The sequence below is a fragment of the Melospiza georgiana genome, chromosome 2 (assembly GCF_028018845.1).
Source record: "Melospiza georgiana isolate bMelGeo1 chromosome 2, bMelGeo1.pri, whole genome shotgun sequence".
Lineage (NCBI taxonomy): Eukaryota > Metazoa > Chordata > Aves > Passeriformes > Passerellidae > Melospiza > Melospiza georgiana.
The window spans coordinates 111,110,115-111,134,005 of record NC_080431.1 but is presented as its reverse complement, the minus strand read 5'-3'; the positions used below and the strand labels follow the sequence as shown (position 1 = coordinate 111,134,005).

The window sequence follows — 23,891 nt, the reverse complement described above, 5'->3', positions numbered from 1 at the left end:
CCCCACTGCCTGCTGAGTTCCTACAGTGTCTGTGTGAAAACTCTTGGAAGACAATGGAGAAGCAGGAAAAGGACAATGTCAGATGAGACCTGAAAGGGACTATGTAGGAAGATATATCAAAATATTTGGAAGGTGAAGATTAGATGCCAGATACCTGGTAGAAATGAGTAGTTAACATCTGGTTTTGTAGTTTCTGTGTTAGCAGTTTGGGGACTATTAGTTCAAGAGGGGAAGAAATCTTTGTTAGGTGTCAGGGCCACAGTGGACCCAGCCTTGGAAAATTATCAGAACCAGTAGAAAAAATCATTGTGAGTGCACTGTGTTTCATTCAGCACAAGTGAAAATGATTAATCTGGTTTATGCAAAGCACGAAACTGCAAATTTATGAATGCCTTGGCTTTAATTACATGTTTATATTTGGTGATTGTGCTTCTCTCCTTTATGAAATGACTACAAATAAGAGCAGCTAAGTGAATTCACTTGCATCTCTGTTTTACTGCATCCATCCAAGGAAAAGCCTCTGCAATGAGCACAAGCACTTTTGCAGTCTGAGCATGTTTCCATCACAGTTTTAATTTCCATCTGTCTCACTGGAAATGGGAGAGAGTGTGAAAGTAAAGGGGGTCCCTTAGGGAGGTGCTCCCCTTTGCCACATTTTGTCACCCAGTGTGCCACAGTCCCTGCATATATGGATCAATACATGGAAATCCTGTATTTTGATACTCAGTGTGTGTCTATGATTGATAACCCCTGGTCATGATTCTTTGTTTACATCTGTGTGACTCCCATCTGGTCTATATTCTACAGAGGTCTGTGAACCTATTTGAGTCTATTTTAAAGAGTTACAAATGGTTCAGTATAAGCGGCTACATTTCTTAATCGTTGTGTTATAAAAATGAAGAAACAAAAGGTTACATCTCCTGTGAGCTTCTGAGGTGGGAAGAGGAAATTGTGCATTTCAGAGAAGGACAAAGGATTAGAAGTGTGGGAAGGCATCTCCATACTCACTTAAATTTGGGTGGTTTTACAGATTGGCAGTACCAAAGTAAGCTTTTCTCCAACTTTGTCACTTGGACTTTTTATCTAAACAAATCTGTCATCTATATTTTAGAATTCTGAGTCAGAAGGCCTTGGGAATTAACTCTGCAGCTGCCTGGCACTATGCAGCCAGGATAAGTGTACAGGGATGCAGACACAGCAGTTCTGTACATTTACACCCAGCTGTCCAAATTCAAAATGTGCCCTGAGATAGGTGGTCATAGTACAATGAAATCTCCTGTAGGAGTTAGTGGTTGTGTTAAAACATTTCTCATCCAGAAAATGTGTAAAACTTTTTAATGGATTAACAGCTTGAGATTCTTTTCCTCATGGAAATGTTCCCTTCTGTGCACAAATTGCTATTGTATACTGAATATCTCAGTTTCCTTTATTACAGCTGGAGGAGACATTTGATTCAAGAAGCTCAGCTGTTTATTTTTATGTCATTACAACTTGGCCTTTTCATAGCTGCTTCAGGGGATGAGAGAAGAGGCTGCTGGTGACATCTTCACTATTTCTCTGTATTCTGTGTATTGGGCTTGCAGCCATCAATGACATTGATGTCCTTAATGATGTTTTTTTTTTCAATTGTCCCAATGGCATTACTCAAAAAGAGTATTATGAGATTTTCATTTGGCTGATGAACTAGAAATATTGCACCAGCCAGAGCAATATTGCTATTACCATTCACATATCCCAAGTAAGTTTTCCAGCTTCTATTTTGCTAGAAACTATATAGCCTGTCATATGAAATGGGAAGATTTTGTTATGCATTCAGAAGGAAATCACTTAAGTTTTAGATAATTGCTAGTTTTACTCATTTGTCATTTTTAGTAATAAAGGGAAGAATTGTAAGTCTGAGCCAACCAACTGTGTGAAATTATAGTGCACACAGGCTGATATTTTTCTTTTGTATCATTTAGGTTCCTCTGCAACACTGGAGTTTCTGTATGAATTGCAATATCAATCAGATGAAATTAGATATCAGCTTGAATCTTTGGTTGGAATGGAGCTGGTTGAAAAAGAATGGGATACAGAATCCAGAATTGTAACACTGATCTTTAATGTAGTGTTTGCACCTAGCAAACCAATGAGGTAAGGTCCTGTTCCTTACTATCAAAAAAACATGTAATGAAATCCTGTCTGATCATTCTTAGATAATCATTCCCCTGCATTCTTTTCCTCATTTTGTTTTCACCTCTGAGATCTATTGGTTTAGATTTTCTCCCTTGCTGCTTCTCAGTATGCTATCTTTGGTGTTAAAACTGACAGTGTTTCTTTTTAGTGCCTGTGAGATGATTAAGTAATTATTTTGAATTACTTCCATAGTCTGTGTGCGCATCGTTTTACTTCTAAACATTGGAGTATTGAAAGACTTCCAATGAAAATTATTTGTTCTCATAATTCTTAAAAAAAATACAAACAATATGTTCTCTCAGTCTTGGAAATCTTTTCCTAGACAAGCATGTGTACATATTCTTTGACTGAGTGGGATAGTAGAATTTGAAATTAGTTTCTACTGCACCAGTAACAATGATCAATGATCAGGAAATTATTCTCCTTTTTTATAATTGTGATGTGACAAATTGTGTATATGCTTTGATTTACAAAAGAACATCTCCCTTCTTTAAAAAGAAACTGTTGAAGGGAGATCCTGTTGGAGATAGGGAAGTTGTCCCTTCCTTTGGGTACAGTCAGATGTGGGTAAGGAGGAGGCTGAAATGAAGCTTTTGGGACCTGCAGGCACAAAGTAAATCAGAGTCCCAACTTTACAAGGAGTATTAGGGAACAGTCACTGCTGAGTATCATGGGTGGCATGAAAAGAGTTATCTTTAGGAGGCAGGGGGTTGCTCTTTATTTGCAGTAGTCCAGAAGATTAATGAAATAAACAAAGAGCAAACCTTTAGGAAGAATGATCCACCCACCTGATCCTGTGTCATTGTGTCAGAGGGAGGTGAATTTACAAAGCCTTTTCATTTCTACTCTCTCATTTTTATTCTATTATTTTTTAATTTGGTTTGGATTTTTTTATCTTTGTGTACTTGAGACTTAGGCTTCCTGCAGAGGACTCAATGACTGCAATTAATTAGTTTTGTTATCTTCAGAATCTACAGCACCAACTCTCTTATTCTGAAGGCATCAGAGGCTGGCATCTTCCTTAAGTACATATACCTTTGTCAGATCTATTTGATCCTGCTATGAACTGCTAATATGTTCTGGACAAAATTCTCCTCTAACATCACTGTAAATACAGAATAATGAGTAAAATAGTTTAGTGTTTTTGGGTTGTTTTAGTTTAAAAAAGAGCAAGCAGAGGAAGAATAAAATCTCATGGCTGTGCCAGGAATGTTACTTCCATATTATGTTCTTTCTTGTAATTTGCTGGAAATATCTAGCACTATTTAATCTACATTCCAGTTAAGTTTACCTGATAAATACTATGCTATGCAAAATTAGGGATGTTTTTCAGTTTGAAGTAATTTGTATTTTCATTTTACTGTGGTTTACTTGTATACACTCAAAGATTTTTTTTTATATTAATCAGTTCATGTTTTATAATGTTTTTCTATGTATTGACTGTTGTTATCTGAAATTTTAAGGAGTGAGGCAACTCTTGTAATTCAGTGTACTGCAGGAGGCCTTTGGAAGTTTCCATTGGTGTTCATTGCCACAGAGCCAGAAGTGGATGATGTGATCAACATTGAAGCAGTTGGCCTCAATAAGGAATCCATAGTTGGCTTTAAGCTCACAAGCCAGACAAGGTAAAAACACATTCAAGAATTTATGCACTTTTCTGAGGGTACAACTCCTACTCAAACACATTGGTTAGAATAAATTTGGGCAACACACACATAACTGGGATGCAGCTATTTCATCCCTGTTTTAAAGAGCTGCATTTTTTCAGTAACAAATGTGATTTTGAAGCTTTGTTGTAGAAAACAGAAACATTCTACCTTTAGGCTTTGGCTTGAGAGAAAATCTGTGGAATAGATCCACATGTTTATATGGGGTTTTTTTGTTTTTTTTTTTTTCCCTAAAAGGTTTAGGAAGATGTTAAAATGTGTAGTACAATGTTAAGGAATGATAATAATTTTGTGCTATTAAAGGCTCACTAGTAAGACTTTAAAAGCTAGTGCTTTTACTAATAGATTATTTCACTGTACTTTGTGCTTACACCAAGTTAAAAACATTCCTTCACCTTGTGCTTTAAAGAATTTAAAATGTGCTATTCTTTTTAAAATACACTTATTGTATTATATAAGTGTGCTATGAATTCATCTCTGCTTTCACTTGCTAAAATAATGGTGTAATTCTTCAGTATTTTGTTACTCTCCTTTTTTAAAAGCCCTGCAGAAACCCCTGTTAATATATAATTTTTGTATATTTCAGTTATTTCCCCAGAGTTTTGCAATGTTACAGTAAACTTACAATGTCATTTGTATACAGCAGGAAGTCAAGGAATAAATTGTGTGTGTGATAACGATAGATATGTTTAAAATATTAAACAGGGAATCTGAATGAGTCACAATGTTTACAATCTATGTACCTTATGAAAGTTTTAAATTTTCTTTCATTTTCTTTTAAATTAACAATTTTTACTATATATCTAGAAGGTGTGCCAGATATGCAGATTGACGCTTTCATGGTGGATACATCCTTTGGTTTCATCCTCATCAGCAAATGTATTTGGTTACAACTGATTTTTAAGCTTGTTTCCAAAAGCTGTGTCTCTAAGAGGGACAGTTGTTCCAGGGTTTAGATGTCTGTCAGTGATCTTAATTGAGGACTCTGACAAAGGCTTCTATCACAGTGATCAAGTTAACAGCTTCAATAGAATGGCTGTTTCAGGAACAAAAGCAAAGCAATTGCTCTGGCAATACTGTAATCTCCTGGTAGGTGTTTGATAGCAGTGAAGATACCTGATGTTCTCCAGAAAGGTGTTATAAAACCTGAGTCATTATAGTTATATGGAGGAAGAGCAGTGATGGAAGATAGATTCTCTTTTGTCCTTAAACAAATTCCAACTTTATTTTATATAGCAAGTGTTCCTCCCATACATTTCAAATGCAAAATGTAATGCTTGCATGTAGTAAAAAAGCTCTGTGTTATAAACAGCACCAGGAACTCCACTCATGAGGGTGCCTTGGGAAGAGCACTGCCAGCAGGTCAGGGAGGGGATTCTCTCACTCTGCTCAGCTCTTTGAGGAGTGCTGGGTCCAGTTCTGGCCTCCTCGGGACAGGACAGACATGGAAATCCTGGAGCTGGTGCAGTGGAGGGTGACAAAGATGTTGGAGGGACTGGAGCATCTCACTGAGGACAGGCTGAGGGAGCTGGGCCTGTTCAATCATGAGATATCTGAGAGGGACCCGGATCCCTGTCAGTGTCTGCTCCCTGGTTCCAGCAATGGGGCAGGAGGAACAAACAGAAACTGAGGCACAGAAGTTCCATCTGAACATTAGCAATAATTTATTTCCTGTTTAATGACCAAACACTGGAGCAGATTGTCCAGAGAGGGTGTAGAGTCTCTCAGTGGAGATATCCAAGAACTGTTTGGACACAATCCTGTGCTGGGGGCTCTGGGATGACCCCACTTGGGCAGGGAGGCTGGACCTGGTGACCCACTGTGATCCCTTCAGCCTGACCCACTCTGTGATTCTGTGAACTGCTTCATAACTGATATATTGCTTTATCTTACCTGTGATTTGCTTAGGAGATACTAGTGGTGGAGGTTTTGTATAGAAGTTGAACACTCAGCCAACCAACACATAGTATAGAGGACCTGAAGATTAAAAGCAATTACATAAGAAAAACATATATTACAGGTGTAATTTAATGCTTGAATAACTCAAATTACATAGATTAAAACTAAAATAATGACATATTAAAACAGGGTTTAAAATTTTTGTATAGGATACAAAGTGCCATCCTATAGATCCTCCCTGAAAAAACAGATGATCAGCCCTTTGGAATTTTCTTGGTAGTCAATTAGCAGCACAATCCATAGAGAAGCACTTCTGTGACTTTAAGAGAGATGGGGTTTCTTATGCTGGACAGTAGCTCATGGCACTGCTGCTTGGGAAGGAACTGTGGGGGAAACAGGTGTATTTCTGAGTAACCTGCTAGGGAGGGACTCTGCAGATGTGCCTTTTTCTCCTGCTACTGCCAGGAAAGAGGGGTTGCACAGCATCACTGAGGACACCTCTGCATCTTTTTGAGCTAGCAGGGTGCATAGTGATGCAACAAATAGTATATGAGAGCCACAGGCCCTAAAAAAGGCTCAGGATATTATTAAGAACAGATTAAGATTTATATATCTATATATCTATATCTAGGAATATATACATATACACACACCACATTGAATGAGGATCTTTCAGTGCTCCACAATAAATCTATGAGATCAATAGATTTAGCTTTCTTTTTCTTTACAGCTAGCGCAACTCAAATGTGGCCTTCCTCCTTAAATTCCACATTCCTCCCCTCCCTCCCCCAAAATCCTGTGTGTGTACAGGATATCTTAGAATAAATTAATGATTTTGAAGGATGATCAGTTAAAAATGGGAGGTCATTGCTACACTCTTCACAATGATCTGCAATAATGAAAGCTCCAGCAGTTCATGAAAATATGTAATGCATCATTTCAATACATTTAAAGTTCACACAATGAGAAATAGCCCAATATGTGCTCCAGAAAATAATGAAAGATACTGAGAATGCAGCTAAACAGTTTTATTGCATGAAGAAAACAGATGTATTTTTAAAAACTATATGCACTTCTGTCAGCTGGAATACAGTAGACCAATATTTTACTTTCAGCTTTAAAAATTCCAAAGGGACATGTTGTTGAAGGGTTTTTTGTATTGGAATTAAGCTTGATTAGAGTCAAAATCAGCAGATTTCACTTCCTAAATAAGAAAAATCTACCACTTCTTAACATTCATGGATGACCTTTTTCAGGTTTTATCATAAACAGAGGAGTAATTCAACACTAACTGAAATAATTGGCAGCATTTCCACTGGAGTAATTTGTTTTAGTATAAACCTCTAATGTTTGAGATAATATTAGTGCTTGTTTTAATACCAAATGCCTTATTGAATGCCAGTGGTTTACAGAATGATAGCAGTTTTAACAAAAAAAGATTGAATATTATCCTTGGAAATAAAACTCACACAAATTTATTTGCTATCTATCTTAAATTATTGGTCTATTATTTTATGTTGAAATCTGTTACTGAAACATAAAATAGAAACTCTCAAAGTGATACTTTGCTTAAGAAAACTAGCCATTTCTATATTTGGCATACCGAAGATAACTTAATGTATTTTAATCAATTAAGTTTGGGATCAGGACATTTGCATTAATACAGAAGTGGGCTTTGGAGCTTATTCACTGCTCTATCTTCCTGTACAGAGTTATTTTGATGGTTGGACTTACTTACATTGAGATACTGATGTCCACCTACAGCAGAATGTTACCTTATGTTTTTCAGGGCAAATACTTTGGTAGCCAACTTGAGATGTGTGGGATAGATAGATAGATAGATAGATAGATAGATAGATAGATAGATAGATAGATGGATAGATAGATAGATAGATAGATAGATAGATAGATAGATAGATAGATATTTGTTAACACTATATTCGCTTGGAAATCTTCTGTAAACTACACTACATTTGAAGGTTTAGTCAAGCTGGGGGATAATTCTCTCCTATTTGTTCTGTCTGCTTTTTTCTCACGCAGAGTTTCCTCTCACCAATTTAGTTCTGCCTGCCCATATATCTGTTAGTGATTGTTACAATCATGTATGGCTTCCCATATGCAGTAGTATTTTTCCATCTTTCCATCCTGCCCTGTCACTCCAATCCTGTGTTTATCACAAGCGGGATATTTGTTACATTAAGGAAACTTCTCGGATAAACTCAAACTGCCCCTCTGAAAAACATGGCATGTGTTGTCACAGCCTCACAAAAAAGCAAACAGCCTCATGTTGATGTGATCTCCCCAGAGGGCAATCTGCAAAATTCAAGGCTCCACCTGATTTTGGACACAGAGCTAGAATAAAGAGGAAGAAAAGCCCCAAGCTGGTGGACTGGGGAGATGAGAATAAAGATGAAATTAGGCTTTAAAATGACTGCACATGCAGATTTATTTCTCTTAACCTACTTTTCATTGGAGATTTTCCTTATTTCTTCTATGTACATTTCCTACTGCATAGAATAAATCTTCAATTAAGAACATTCCTTGGTCACACAAAATTAATTTTAATTCTGAGGAATTAGTGGGCAACCCATTTTGTTTCTGTACCCACCCTTATTTTGAAGGGAAAACAACAAAAAATGTTTACAATTACAATTTTAAGAATAATTTCTATCTTACTCTAATTACTGCTATACTTCATTAGAAATACCACGAGCCAGGATTAAGTATGCTGCAAGAAAATGCATTTGTTAAATTCTCAGTTCATCCATCCTCTCCTTCTCTCTCTCACACATTGTTGTGTATGATACAGGCCTGGATTCCTCTGCCAATCTCTTTGTTAGCAGTTCTGCAAAATTCTACCACCAATCTAAAGATGTAATTAGAATACTTCCTCTTAGTACTTCCCACACAGCAGCAGCTGCAAAGCACAAATGTTGACTGGGCTCCATTTTTTGGAGCCTGAATGGAGACTAGTGGAAAATATTGATGATGTAAATATTCAGCAGACTTTTCACAAAGTTGTGATCACCCTTGCCAACAATGCAATCTTTGACATGTCACACATTTAGCCAGGACCTGTTTGCAGTCATCACTCAATCTGCAAACAGCAGATTGAAAGCGAAGGGAGACGACCCATCTTGTTGTTGATCAGCATCAACTCCGATTTATTGATCAAATCAGTCATCTTTTATAACAGTGTTAATTAACTTCATGCATATTGCAAAATCCGAGCTCACGATAGCTTACAGAGAAAACTCTAGCCCCTCCTTTTGTTTACAATACCCGTGGTTGTTTATTGAAACCAAAATTAGTGTTCTCACTGTGATATGAAGAGTTCTCAAAACCTTCATATCTGTTCCCAGAGCAGCCAAGGACTGTTATGAGAAGACTGTCTGAGAATCCTGCTGTTTATAGAAAAGGTGCCTGAGAACCTAGTTATTTACAAAATCAAGCCTGGGAACTGCTGCTTTACAGCTGCCTTTTACTTTCCCATCAGCTGTATACCTTCATGGGCTCTTTCTTTAAGCTATGCTTGAACCAGGCTCTCCACAAGCACCCCTGGGTAAAACAGGGATGAGACAGAAATGAGCTTGTGTAGATAGAACCTCTAACTCCTGCTCTGGTTTTACAGCATGCACACACAAAAAATGGCATCTTAGGGTTGGTAAAGCATTTGTCATGCAGTGCTTGCTCATATTTTTTGAAAATCCTTAAATTCTACAGCAGTCTTTCCAAAAAAGTGATAGCCAGAGTTTTAAAGCTTTACTGATGTTCAGAGTTCAGGATTTAGAGTGGTCAATTAAACCAGAGTTAGTTTGGGTATGAACCGTAACCAATTCTTATAAATAATAATGAGTTATTAATTTGTTTTTCCATTGCATTTTTTTTGTTGATAAGAAATTATCTAAATCATACCAAGTATCACTAATGATTCTATAGAATTTGACAACAGCATACAATTAATATGTTTTAAAGGCTTGACTGTGTAATAACTGAAATTTCTTGTGTCATCCAACAGATGTTAACTAAAAATTAAAATAAAAACATTTAGTTATGATTAACTATTGTTTGAACTATTGTAACATTTTAATATCCCTTATTTCTTGAAGCAGTTACCTACTTTACAGACTAAGACATTTTGTTACTCTTCTTTTATTAGCAAAAAATACCCAAGCATTTGGCCAAAAGGACTACATGCTGGTATTTTTATGTGTGGCTTTTCAAAATGCTGAGTTTTGTAAAGGAATACATTTCTACAGGAATAATTTACTGCTTCAGTAGTTTTGGGAAGAGAAACATTAAACCTATTTTGAGCCATAATTTAATAAATATGTCCAGTTTTGATGAGTATTTTATAAGTTTTGGAGTGTGAGCTATACAGAAATATAAATTTTAAGTTCTTCTTTTGTTGAAGATGTATTCTTGCTGCTATTGTTTTTTAGTTTAATAATTTGAAAATTGTGTAGCATTGATAAGCATAGACTTCTATATAAGGACAAGGTTAAAGGATTAATTATAAAAATGTCCATGTAAGACAAGACAACCTCTTTTCCAGGTTGTCATGATGTGATTGTACAATTATTATTTAAATTCAAGTTAGTGTTTACTCTTGTTCATTATTTGAGTAAGGACAGAGTTTGTGTTGTCTGATGTATCAAACCATTATGAGAGGATTTAAGGAAAGACAGATGGGAAAACACATTTATTGTCTTTGTTTTATAAGGCTTCTGCCCTTACACTTTTTAATTCATTTGTGCTTGGTTTATATGTGTTTTCAAAACTCTACACATCATTAAGCTTTATAAAGTATGTTCATATCTGCCACCCTTCTTGAAAAAATGCAGACTGCCTCACAACTGACCTTCATGGCTGAGAAATGACAAGCCAAACATTCACTCCAGAGCTGTTTCACCTGAAGGATTAATCAAAAAGGTGGAATTAAATTTTAATAAGTTTAAGAAACAGAATTATTAATTTTTAATTATACACTAAATATACAGACACAGAAAACTATAATGTCTGAAATTCAGGTGCTATTCTGGGAATTTCATCTCCAGATTTCCCTTTATTATAAAAGATAAGAAAGTTAAAGCAATTTACTTGTGCTAGAGAGGTCCCCAACATGCCAGTTTATCTCCCTAATATGAACAGCAGTGAAAGCACTGCTTGTTTTATCTCAGGGGGCATATTTAGATTTATTTTTAAAACAATGCAAGAGTCATCAGTGAAAAGTTTCTGTTTCTGATTTTGTATAATTTCTTTCATTGCTGGTTTTTGTACCATCTTCATCACAATCCCTGCTGGCCTATCATATTATGGCTATACATTTAATTTGTCAGGATTTCTATTTTCCTTACTTGGACATAGCTTCTACTCTGAGAAACATTTTGCATCCAGTAGACACCCTGACTCTTTTGTTTAAAATTGACAGGCTTTGGGAACAGGAATGTTTTAGCTGTGATTATTGTGTTCATGTCAGTTCATATATCTTTATGTATTTTACTTAAAAATTATAGCTGCCTCTAGCAGCTTGTTTTAATGCTGTCAAGAAGCATGCAGATTTTATTTAAAGCTTTTTTATTTTTTTTTTCTTTCCATTTTTAAAATCTGACCAGGGTGATGTAATAACATTACTTTTTTCTGACTTGGTAAATATCTTGTGCATAATTATAGGTGAGTTTTTTGGCAGTTTCACTTTAAACTGTCTGATGCCCTTGTCTGGACAAAAACTGTGGTTTTTTTCTCCTCTCTGTTTTCTGACTGTTTCGATGTCTCTGAAAAATTCTGAAGCAAGCTACTGTTGCATATCTCCCTGCTAAGAGGCAATTTCTGCAGGAATGAAATCTGTATTTTCCTGTGTTTGCTGTGTAAGCAGCCTGTCCCCTGCCTCATCTCCCCTAGCACTTTATCATCACATCTGGGGTCCAAGTCATGCTCTTGGATGTCTTACAAAAACACCAAGTATTTACTGGGAGTTCTCATCCCTAACTATTCACTGGAAAACAGACTGAGCATGGGAGACACTGAAAATGCTGCCTTGAAATGTTCCTGAAGCCAGTCAATAGAGCAGTGATGCTGGAAATGAAAACCTGTGTCCAGGTCTGTTTTCAGCATGAAAATATTTATCTCAGGCATTTTTGATGCTGGAAATGAAAACCTGTGTCCAGGTCTGTTTTCAGCATGAAAATATTTATCTCAGGCATTTCTGCTCAGCTGCTCAGTCAAGATCTGCCACTTCTTTTTTTGATCCCATTCCTGCTGTCTGTGTGTAGTGGGTGTGCTCTAGGCATTCACAGCTGAGCACTTCTTTTGGGAAACAAAGATGTGAAAATTCCAGGCTTATCTGGCCCATGGATGGGAGCTCAGGCCCAGCAGGATTATAGCCCAGCAGGGCTATAAACTCAGTGACACAACTTTAGGCACCACAAAGAGAGGTTGTTAACATAAGTTTGATGTCAAGACTAGAAGTCTGGAAATGTAGTTTCAGACATTCAGGACTTTTGCCCACCTTGCTATCACCTAAAGGAAAAGCCAGGCTAAATCTTTTGATGCACCCAAGTCCAACAGTACTGTTTAGTATCAGTTCTTTATTTTGGAAGCAACAGAAGATTTTTGGTTTCTTTTTCTGCACTCTCACTGTTTGTTTCTATAAACTGGTAGTGTGACCTTTTTTTCAGGAGAGCATTTTGAATATAGAGCAACCTTTCATGAGAACAGATTCCAAGAGAGGGCTATTTTTAAACAAAATTACAGAGGCCCAGCATGCCACCCACGGGATAACGCTTGCCCAGGAAATGTGGAACATTTCCGCAGAGATATGACTTGCCATAAAATATTAAATTTCATTCCTTTGTGGGTATTTTCTTTGAAAAGTGTTATTTCTGGTGTGACAGTCCATGAATAAACAGATTTGAACAGCTTTTCTTTGAGATGCTGTTAGCTTTCCATTCTTCAGGTTTTATCAATACAGGAAAATGTATTCCCTCTAAGTGTGCACCATACTTGCCCTGCTGTACGGTGCCAGGCTGTTGTGGATTAATTTTTGACCATCCCATTGTATTTCTACTTTCAATTTCCTGTGTTCTCCTTCTGTTCAGAGAGTGATAGAGTTGTCCTCAGCAAAACATATAAAGACTAAAAGGAGAATGCCTCACCGGAAAATACAAAAATGTACATTGTTTTCATGCTGAGAATGTTTATGGCAAGGAGTCCCCGAGGAATTGTGATGGACAGGCTTTAGTTTGGGGTTGGCCTAGGAATTGTTTCATAGTGCTCAGCCACTGTCTTCACCAGGACTAGGGGTTTTCTTTGGGTCCAACAGCACTGCTGTGAACCAAGCATTAGACAAGATCGTCAGTACCTGTGACAGAAATTCTTTGAGATAAGAGATACACAGTATTATCAATACAGGAACTTAATTATGTTAGTGTAAAAATCTTAAAATGTTCAGTCTATGGGATATGAAAAATGTGAAAACAGTGATAAAAATTATTACTTTCCATATCTCCATTTCAAGGCTTTAAGAACTCCCTCCTAGTCTAGTAACACTCTGCCAGAATGCAAATTCAGTTCTAGTCATAAACCCTAATAAAATGGGGAGCTTGTCAGTTTTATTTGATTAGAGATTGGAAAAGGGAGTACTTTTAATAGGAAAAATGGATTGTCACTCTGATATGGAATTTACTTCTATCACTGTTATGATATTTTTACAAGTCAAATGATTCTTTTTTTTTTCCCTAGTGGCAAATGCTATTATTATTCCATAGTTAATATAATATTTATAATAGCATGTAAATGTGTTTGAAATTGAATATCAGTATGCAGGTCCCTGTGTATAAATAAAGAACCACTACAAAATAATTACTCTGTAAGTAAGAATGTTGTTAATATTCCATATTCATTCCATGCCATGTTTCCTGAGTAATGCCACATGGTGGCCTGAGTGTTAGATTGCAGATAAATTCTGTGAAGATGCTGTAAAAGGCACAAGAGTCTCCTGTTTTTGTGCTTTTCTGCAGGTACCCAGAGCCATTCACTGCACACTTCCTGGCAGGCAGTGATCCTGATTTCCTTGTGATGCCACAAGCTGGAGAGCTTCTCCCAGAGGGCACTGGGGGAACCCACATAACAGTGGGGTACAAGCCAAGGATGTACGGCAGGAAGCACACAGCCACCCTGGTCATTGAGGTAAGCCTTCCCCAGGGCAATCACAGATCCTCCTGCAGGAGTGCAGCAGGAAGAGAATCCTGCACCAAGGAGCAGCACTGGAGCACACCCAGTGCATGTGCTGGGATGGCTTTGCTACTCCCCACAATGGACAAGAGTAAAACTAAATTTGGAGAATTGACTGATGAAACTGGAAAAATATACTGTATTTTACACTTTATGCTAATTTCTACATTACCCTTTTGCCATCAGCACCAGAGGCAGATGCTTCATCTTGATACGTTTGCCCCAACTCCATAGACAACATGATTTTCACAGAGAAATCAATATAATCCTGTAAAGAACTGGTGGAGAATATAAAAGTAGTTGAATATGTGAAGCCTAGGTTATTGATTTTAATTGTATTATACATATTATATGATCAAAGGCTCCAAGAAGGCAGGTGCCCAACTGTGGAGGAGAGAATTTCAGAGCGCAAAGCCAGGAATAGCTCTTTTGAAGCAAGATGCAAAATAAACAAAAAATATTTGCGACCAAATAGCCTGTGTAAGTGTGAAGGTCAGGAAACATTTGAAGACGTGTATTCCTTCAACTTTTAAAATGCTCTCAGAAACTAATTTTCAAGTTTTAAGTTATTCTTTAGAAGGAATCTGTTGAAAACACATAGCAGGGGCAAAACCCTACATTCTCTATAAATCATGGCTTGTACTTTCACTCTATTCACTGCATGCTGGTAGTGTTTTCAGCCTACTATATTAGAAGTGAAACAGCAATATTGATTTAAGAAATAAGATGGTCAGAATAAAGTTGATAAAAAGATGCATGGCAAATCACTCTAGTGTTTTATCTCTAGAAGTGACAGCTTGTATAACAGTGAATAAAAATTTCAAATCCTGGAAAAACCAAAGTTCTTCAACCTCTCCTAGTTGTTTTTTTTTTTACTTTATTAGATGTCTGATTAATGCAGTCTCTTTACATAAACAGCAATGATGCTTATCACTCTTCCATTTGAAAAATAAGATAGCTTACTGAATATATTTTGTGCTACTTTGTGTTTGAAAAGTACTGTATGACGCAGCTACAGAGCTCAGACACTTGAAGTTTTGGAGCTGAACTGCTGTTTTTAGGCATGGCACATACAAATGCAGTACCTGTGCTTGTCCTTGGCTTAACTTTCATCACTAACAAGGAGATTTTACCATAAATCTGTCTGGAATGGGACAAACCCAATGATCAAAGGCTATTATTAGCTCTTTAAGAACTCAGGCAGTAATTCAGAATTTCCTTTTAGGAATTTATCAGTATAGATGGCCTGCGTCTAATTGGATTTTTAAGCTACATGCACTCACACCTCAGCCTGTGGTTATGATCTAGGTAGACAGCTCTTCTCATCTCCACCTTTGGTACTGTGTGTGGCTGCAGTAAGTCAGTCATTCATACATATTACACATATATACATATATATCTATATATATATCAGATCACATTTCTTGTATCTATTCCTGGATATTAAAAAATGCATCAAGGGTTCTTGATTCTCACAAGCACAACTCCATCACAGTCTGTTAGAGCTGTTTCTGACATTCTCACTCAAATTGCAGAATTAAGTGATTTCAGTAATGTTTTTTGATGAGGCTTCTGTTCTCTTTGCTCTTTTTGGTAGCCCTTTTCTGTACTCCAGACTTCCCCCTTTGTGCTCCCCACAAGCTTTAATTCCTGCAGTTGTGATGGAAGGCAGAGCATGTGTGGCTGTGTGTGATTCAGCTGCTGTGCTCTCAGCACTGACCTGGTGTAAGATTTTATGAGATGTTGAGAATACCTGATACTCATTTCTGCCTTTTGTGTTTGTTGAAATCATTTCCATTAATAAACTGAGGGAGACAGACTTAGTAAGATATTAAATAAAATCTGTATTAAATCATTCTTATTTGGGGAATAACAGTGGAGGTGGTGAAATGCAATTAGTGTTTGACCTAACACTGAAGAGCCTTTCTTGCTTGTATCCTCTCTAGCCAATATATTGGCTGAGGCTCTGAGCTATTTTTAGAAATGTTGAAGAAGTTTCTTTACTTTTGCAGTGCCTCTCTTCTGCTGCTGCTGTAATAAAGGATTACAGTGCTCTTGCTTTAAAATGTCTTTTGCATTTTCAAGGGTAAAGTCATACTCCAAACACTAAAGTATTTTTATTATTAAATTCTTTGAGTATCAGATTTGTAATTTTTGTGTGTTTCAATGAACAGTGATAATTAAGCTGTAAAGTAGTAGAGATAGGAGAGTAAGTTCTTTTGTTTATGTTCATCATTACAATTGTGTTGTAAAGGAAAATGGGAGCTTAGGATTATGGAGGAAGATCCTACAGTCATCTTTTTCTCATTTGTTTTTAAAATCCTACAGTCATATTTTTCTCATTTGTTTTTAAATTTTAAACCCAAATATTGTATGTACAATTTTTTTGTTATATTATCCTGCTGAAAACCCAATGCTGAGAAGCTAATTAGCATTAACATATATGTACCAGTCTGTCTCTACCAGAACTTAGTGTGTATATTTTATATATAATTGAAATAATGTTGACTAGTTTACATTTCTGCACACAAGTACTTCGTGGGATATGGTATGAATTCTTTGAGAATTCTTTAATATTCATGAATACTTACAATGGATTTTATTAATGGCACGAAACCTTAATTACTTTGCTGAAGCAGTTAAAGCTCTTTAACCATCATTAAAACTTCTGTTCTCAGTCAACTACATCTCAAAACAATTGAAGTTAGATAATTATTTAAATAGCTGCTAGGAACCTTAATTTTGCAGAAGTGACATAGAAAATTACTTTAAAATTTTATGTAGATCAAAGAATGAGCTATTACAAAAAGGCAGTAAGGAAAATAATCATGCTTGTTTCTTTGAAAAAGCTTGTAGCTTTGAATGAGGACATCAAATCTTAATTGAGCTACAGGTGAGAAACAGTGAAGCTGTGCCTGAACAGCATTTTTAAATAGCTATTTTTCTATAATCAAACTTCTAAATTTAGAATTGCCTTCATAAACAGTGCAGTTCTGAATGGAAAAAACATAAAAATATTATCGCTAATGATAAGCAAGTGAAGAGAGCACACTAGCACTCTACTTAGATGAGCTGTAAAGTGCTGTGAGGACAGAAGGGACTCCTGAGCCCCAGTGACATCCCAGAGCTGTGGTGTGCCAGTGAGGCTGAACAGAAGTGACAGAGCTGAGGGATGTCCAGGTGCAGCTGGGGCTGGAATCACTGCCAGGCACAAGGTGGAGCAGCCAGGAGGATGGGAATCCTTGGCAAAGGGAATGTTCCTGTAGGCTTGCAGTTAATTTCCTTTCGCAGTGCTGAATCCAGCTGGAGACCTGAGCAATTGCTTTGTAATTCATGTGTGAGACTTCTGAGATATTCTAAAGCAGGAGGCACACACAATAAGTCTTAAATGATAAAATAGGTGTCAGAGTGAACCAGATTGCAGGTAACATTATCAAGCCCTCCAGAAGTCAGGCTTGTGCACCTTTATTACTGAATAATCACTAACTTAGCCTATGAAAGATAGCATATCAAAACCATTTGTCACGCTGCTCTGCAAATAAATGATGCAGTGTGCCAGCCACAGTACCCAGGTGTGGCTTCTCTAAACCTGTCTATGCAAACTTGCATATCTTAACAGCAAACAGTTCTGTTACATATTCAGCAGCTTGCTGAAGCTGCCTTGTTCCTGCTGGATTTCTTAATTACCATAGTTCAATGTTATTTCAAGTTTTATCTCTTGAAAAGAATGAGCAAGGAAAAATGTAACTAACTTACTAGAATAATTAAAGTAGTTTCCTATTAAATAAGATACATGTTGGTGCTGGCTTGAGTTGTAGGGTTAGAAACAGAGTGCAGAATCAGTACTCAACATTTTGGATTCACAAGCATGAGGAAAGGTTACTTTCCTTATTGAGACTAACAGTTCTGATAATGGAAAAAGTTGATAATAATGTGGGAAACATTGCTGTAAAAGGGTAATGAGAACACTCAGTTCTGGAGGATTTTGATTATATAATGTCTGAGCAATGCTGTGAAACACCTAATATTTGAAGTACAGAAACCAATTAGGTATATTTTAATTATATTTGAAAGTGTTCTTTAAGCTAAGAAAAATTTTCTTATGCATCCTCTTTGTTAGAAATTGATCAGAGCCTAGATGTGCATTTGTCTGCTTGTGGGAGGTGGTTTTTATTGCTTTGGGGTTTTTTCCCCTTCTTTCCTTCACTTATCATTGTCTTGATCCATGAATTTTCTTACCTTTGCTCTTCCTTTACAAAGTTCACATAAAGGTTTGCTTTAATTTCATTCTGTATACACTGATGGTAATTGGTCATTTTTTTTTGTTTGTATAACAAAATCTTGCAGTATAAATCAATGTCCAGGAAACATTTGGTGTAATACCTGTAATTTTCTATGGTTTTACTTTTTTAGGAAGGCTTGTGAATTGTATTTAGATTTGTTTGAGTTAACAGTATTTGGAAGCTAACTGGCATACAATATTCCTTGAAATTCCTGATCCTTGCTCCCAATCCACTTTCCTAACAGGTTGCTTTGGCAATTATTTACCATGTACTTCAATAGCACTTCCAGCCTACAACCATGGATAATCTGTGGTTTGCAAATTATTCCTCTGAATCATGATCCCTCAGTAAAAATGGGTTGGATACCAAACAAATTGATTTTTATATAAATTATTTGGTGACTGTTACCAGTATTGGCTGAATAATTTGCTTCATGAACATTACTCAGTCAGCCATCAAGATGATTGAATGATTTAACTTGAATCACTTACATTATGTGATAAGAAGTGGCAGTTTATGTCTCATTTTTAATTGTTAAAAACATTTTTCAGAGACATTTAGCTCAGTATATGGCCATTACTCCAGTCAGGTGACCCAAATTGTTATTCTCTTCACGTTTTGATTCAGGAATACTGAGGTTTTGAAAAAAGAAAGTAATTCATTTCAACAAGAAATCCTCCCTCAGATTGTCAAGGACATTCAGAATATGCTCTGGTCTTTCTTCTTAAATTGTGTGTGAAATAGGCCTAGATATGCATCACAGGGAGCCTGGATTCTGAACTACCTATGTTTATATCAGATATATCTTCTTAACTGAGATTCTCTTCTAATTCTGTTCTAGTCATAGAACAGATTGCAGTGGATTTGGTATTTTCATCTTTAGACTTTGTTACTACCAGAGCTAGAGTTGGAATTATTCCAAATTTGATATAATAAACTGCATTGGCTTAAAAATAGGAAGAAGTGTTCCTCTGATTTGGGAATTTTTGGCCTGCTTTTGAGGCAAGTAAATACTGCTTGTAAATCAAATATTCTATCATAATTCTATGGTCATATGTGGATGGCCTTTGAAAGTCTCTCTTCTTCCTATCCACCATTCCAGGAAAGTCTAAAACTGTGATGATCTGTATTTTCCTTTGCTGTGATGTGTCTGGCCTGGAAACCCAAACCAGCAGCTTTGAGGCACTTGCATGAATTTTGAAGATAGATTTGCTCTTGCTGCAGTTTTCATATTGGTTAGAATAATTACTGGAGTTAAGCTTTACAGATTATCCCCCAAAAAAATTACTTACAGCTTGAGCAACTAATATTGTACTCTTGAAAATTAAGTATTGTAGTAAAAGAGACATTTATGGTTGCCTAAAGTTTACTGAAAAATACTTAATTCTAGGTTGCCTTGAAAATTAATAAATTCTGGGTGGTTCTAACGCTAAACAAAGAACCCCAAATTATGCTGACAATTACAGTGACTTTTCCATGTGTGTGACACTTGTTTTCCTTTAGCAGAAAATGCTGAGCTTACCTTACACAACATTAGTTTTTTCATTTAATGTGTAGATAAATTTTTCCTCAATGCTTGTTTCTAGTAGTGTTGGATGATGGCACATGATTTACAATAGGTGAACTACCATAGTTCAAGATGAGATATTAGGGTGGAGTTGCAATGTCTTTTACTATAGAACACCTGACATAGCAACAGAATAGGCAGCTTTTTTCAACAAGTCAAGCCATAACCCTTTTTTTTTTTTTCCACTGGACACACAATCCAGGATATTTCTATGGCAAACAGGAAATTAACATAAGGTTATTACTACCAGAAAGTCTGTATCTATTGTTTCATGCTGATGATAAGTGAAGTTGAGAGATAGAACAGTCCACCATTTTTGTTTAAATCACACTAATTCTATGGACTAATTCTAATTACTAATTCCATGGACAGTCAAGTCACAATATGTGAGGATTTAATGAACAAAAATAGTTTTTTAGTAACTTGCTACTAGGTTTAAATCATTGGCTGAAACACCTTTCATATCTTTTTCTCTGACCTTGAAATAATCCATGAGACTTTCACAGTGAGTATGACACTGAGGTTAAATTACCTTTAAACTAAATTGTTCATCTTCTTTATTAAAGAAAGATAAACTATTTAATTTTGTACTGAAGTTAATGAATGAACGAGCTCATTTTGGAGAGCTACTTCTTTTAAATGACAGCTTTACTTTTGGACATAAAACTGGTTCATGTCACACCTACTTTTGCTGGTTGTAACCTTTACAAACAGTAGAGTTACTAGTTCATTTCACAGTATTATATAAGGTTGCGAATAAAGATGAGTTAATCTGCCTGTTTTACACAGAATAATATTAAATTTAAATTTAAATTTTGATTTTTGTAGGATAATAAAAATTTTGAAGAACTAAGCATGCATGGTGAAATATCTACTGAGTTCTCATTTACTAATCTTACTGGAATAAGGCAAGTCATTCAGCAGACAGCATGTAAAATCAGTACTGCCCATTTTCAAGTAGAGGTTTCTTTAAAAATACACAGCAAAAACCCCATAGTTATTATTTCAACATTGGTGTAGAAAAGTATAATTCAGTATCCAAAATGCTGGTTAAAACTACAATTAGAGATTGATATGATTATGGCATTTAGGAGCTGTAAGTATATGCAGTATTTCTATGAAATAATGTAAATGTTCTATAAGTGCACAGCAGAAACAAAGCCTGAGCCAGAATTTATGGTTTAATGTTCTGAAACTTTTTGTTGTTGTGTATCTGTATTATAAATTCAAAACTGCTTGCAATGATACTCCTTAAATATAATATAAATTATTACTGAACAGGGTAACAATAGGAATGGTAGGAAGAAGCATATGAAACATAACAAAGATAAGCATAATAGATTCAGACTTTTTCAGTGGCAAGTATAAAACTGATGTAACAAAATTTAGTAAAGTCAAGAAACAATTAATCATGATTTTTTCCCTCTTCTGATGTTGCTATAAATATGGGATGCCTCCACAGAAGGTTAGAGGTGGAGAAGGTTCACTGCTCATCTCTGTGGCTTTTGTAGTGCTTTACCTAGACCATAATTAAATGACAAAATGTGAAGAATAACAAGACAAATATACACTCTGTGCTTAGGAGGTGGTTGATAGCATTTATGGCGTGTGAAAATCAGTCACAATTTGTGTGGGTATTGTGGCACCTCTCTACAGGCCGGATCTGGCTGGGGTACTGCCATGCCCAGCAGCAGAGCAGGAACACAGAGCTCACACTGGAATGAACAAATTGGTCACAAATGCAGCCATGTGGGAAGCTGGACTGCCAACTGAGGGAAAGTCTCATGAGCTTTGAGGGTTGACTGTAGAACTGTTTTCCTGAGCAATTTGAAGGCACATCACCTTTCTGACCTTTTGTTTCCTTAGATGAGGAATGACACTCTTAGGTGTAATGTTTCTATCTGCAATGGATTGTTCTAAGGATTAAGTTTTGAATGGGTGATGAATTCCATGAAGTACAACTCCTCCTGTAATGATAAAACTGGAAGCAGCAGAGAAAGGTGACCCTATGAGCTGTGCCCCTGTTGTTCGGCACAGCAGAGAGCACCAAAATCCTGCTCTGGAGCCACAGCCAGCACAGCTGTGTGACTGCACTGCTGTGTCCTGGGAAAGACAGACCTTGGGAATTTGGAAATACCACTCATTTCTTGTGACTTCCCTGCTCTGAGACTGAAAAGTCAGAGTCTGCTATGTTCTGTGTAAAAGCCAAATTTCACTTGTATTAATATATTTTCATAGACTTATACATGCCATATTTTTACTCAGTCTTCCTCTATTGGTTTTATCTCAGAAGGAGAAAGAAAAGCCCAAATGTAAAACCTGAGATTTTCAGTCACTAGGTGTGAGGGAATTGATGACAGTCCATGCCTAAAGTGGGCATGCAATGCTTTGTCCTTTTGCACAGTACAAAGCTGGGCATAATGACACATAATTTGAGATTCTATACTATCTTTTGGGTTTGTAATATTTCTGTTGTTAGTTTGTAGTTTTGGAATTTGTTTTAAAGAAAAGGATAATAGAAAACTAAAACCCAGAAATACCCCTTTTTCCAGATGTAAAGACAGGAAGGTGCTCGAAATTTAGAATAAAGACCTGCTTTCAAAAATTAAAGTGATCTGTTATGAAAGGAAAATTATTGGAAGATCTGCAAAAATTACACATGAATTTTAACAATCAAATTTTTTTTCAGGACAGAAATGAAGCATGGGAGGTAGACAGCAGTATGCCCTAATATTCATAGAACAAAAGGCCTTAAGCATGGATAGACAGGATTTGTAGTAAGAATAAGGACCATGTACTCAGGAAGAATCAAGTATTCAAGCATTACAAGACATGACATGGAAACATATGTTCCATTCCTAGAGACCAGTTATAAACAGAGAGCAAATGAAGAGTGTCATTTTCAATCCACATAAATATGCCTCAAACCAGAGATTCCAACATGAAGCTTCAATTCTCTTGTGCGTGCTCTGAATCCTTTTGTCTTAGTTTTGTTCATTGTTTTAATGTGAAAACCCCACCATTTGATATTACCATTTTTACAGGCAGCAGAGCAGCAAGTGAATCCTGCTGTACAAACTTGAGGCATTTATGTTGTAGTAAGGAACAGTCACCTTTGAAAAACATATAGACCTCTGGGATTTTAAACAAAAAAGGAATTTTAGATCAGCCAGGGAAGGTAAATTTCTCATCTTTGTTGTGCCTGTTCCTGAATAAAGCTGAATGTGATTTCAGTTCTTTGTTCCAGGAGTGCAATTCTCATTCTTTGTTAATCCAGTGCATTACATAGAAAAGGACAAATATCTTTTAAATCAGTGTTGCATCTTAAATCACTGATGAATTTACAAGGTATTTGATCACTGATAATTTTTTCTGTTCATTATTTTCAGACACAATCAATGCAGTGGACATATATAATCAATGGACTCCCTCCACAGACTGAACCACCCACAGCAGCAGCAAAAGTGGTTTGCACCAGCAGCTACAGAGGATCCTTCACAGTCCGGCAGCGCAACTTCGTACGTGAAAACCTGAAACTTATAACCACTGGGGCATCCTCACCTATCAAAGGAGCACCTTTGGTCCTTAGGAATAGACAGAAAAAGTTATAATCTGTTAATTTTTGGTAAGAGAACAAATAAATTCTGCAGATAAAAAAACCATGCAGTTTGTTAATTTTTTTTTAAACAGATGTGGTATGCATCGATTGTATGTTCTGTATGGAAGATTCAGAGCACTGGAGCCCTAGTAATAGTCCTGTTTTTCTACAAGGGATTTTGGATGCCTAACAATTTATTTATGACATGCAGATGTCATCAAGTTCAGAGGAAAAGCTTTAGGTTTAAAAAAATTATATCCGAATATTGGGCAACTCAAACTAATGCTTTGCTTTCTGAAGGATGTTGGTTTAATAAGACTGTAAGAGGAAGTTTCAGTGAACTTTCTGTGTGATGTTCAGCGCATCACATCCATGCAAACCAAGCAAGAAATAAAAAATCTGTGTTCTCCTCCACAAGAAAATTCTTACCTTTTCTTGGTTTGGAAAAGTTAATTAATTAGGATATCTTT

At 36.3% G+C, this 23,891-nt stretch overlaps 1 protein-coding gene across 1 annotated transcript in view; it reads left to right on the top strand.

Annotated features, from left to right (window-relative positions):
• Positions 1 to 23,448, top strand: part of CFAP47 (cilia and flagella associated protein 47) — a 259,943-nt gene extending 236,495 nt beyond the window's left edge. Inside the window, exons 61-64 of the mRNA XM_058045574.1 lie at positions 1,962 to 2,133; positions 3,639 to 3,800; positions 13,760 to 13,928; positions 23,213 to 23,448. Of these exons, the coding sequence (XP_057901557.1) occupies positions 1,962 to 2,133; positions 3,639 to 3,800; positions 13,760 to 13,928; positions 23,213 to 23,434 (725 nt within the window). The 3' untranslated portion in view covers positions 23,435 to 23,448. The remainder of the gene's footprint in view (positions 1 to 1,961; positions 2,134 to 3,638; positions 3,801 to 13,759; positions 13,929 to 23,212) is intronic.
• The last annotated feature ends 443 nt before the right edge of the window (positions 23,449 to 23,891 follow it).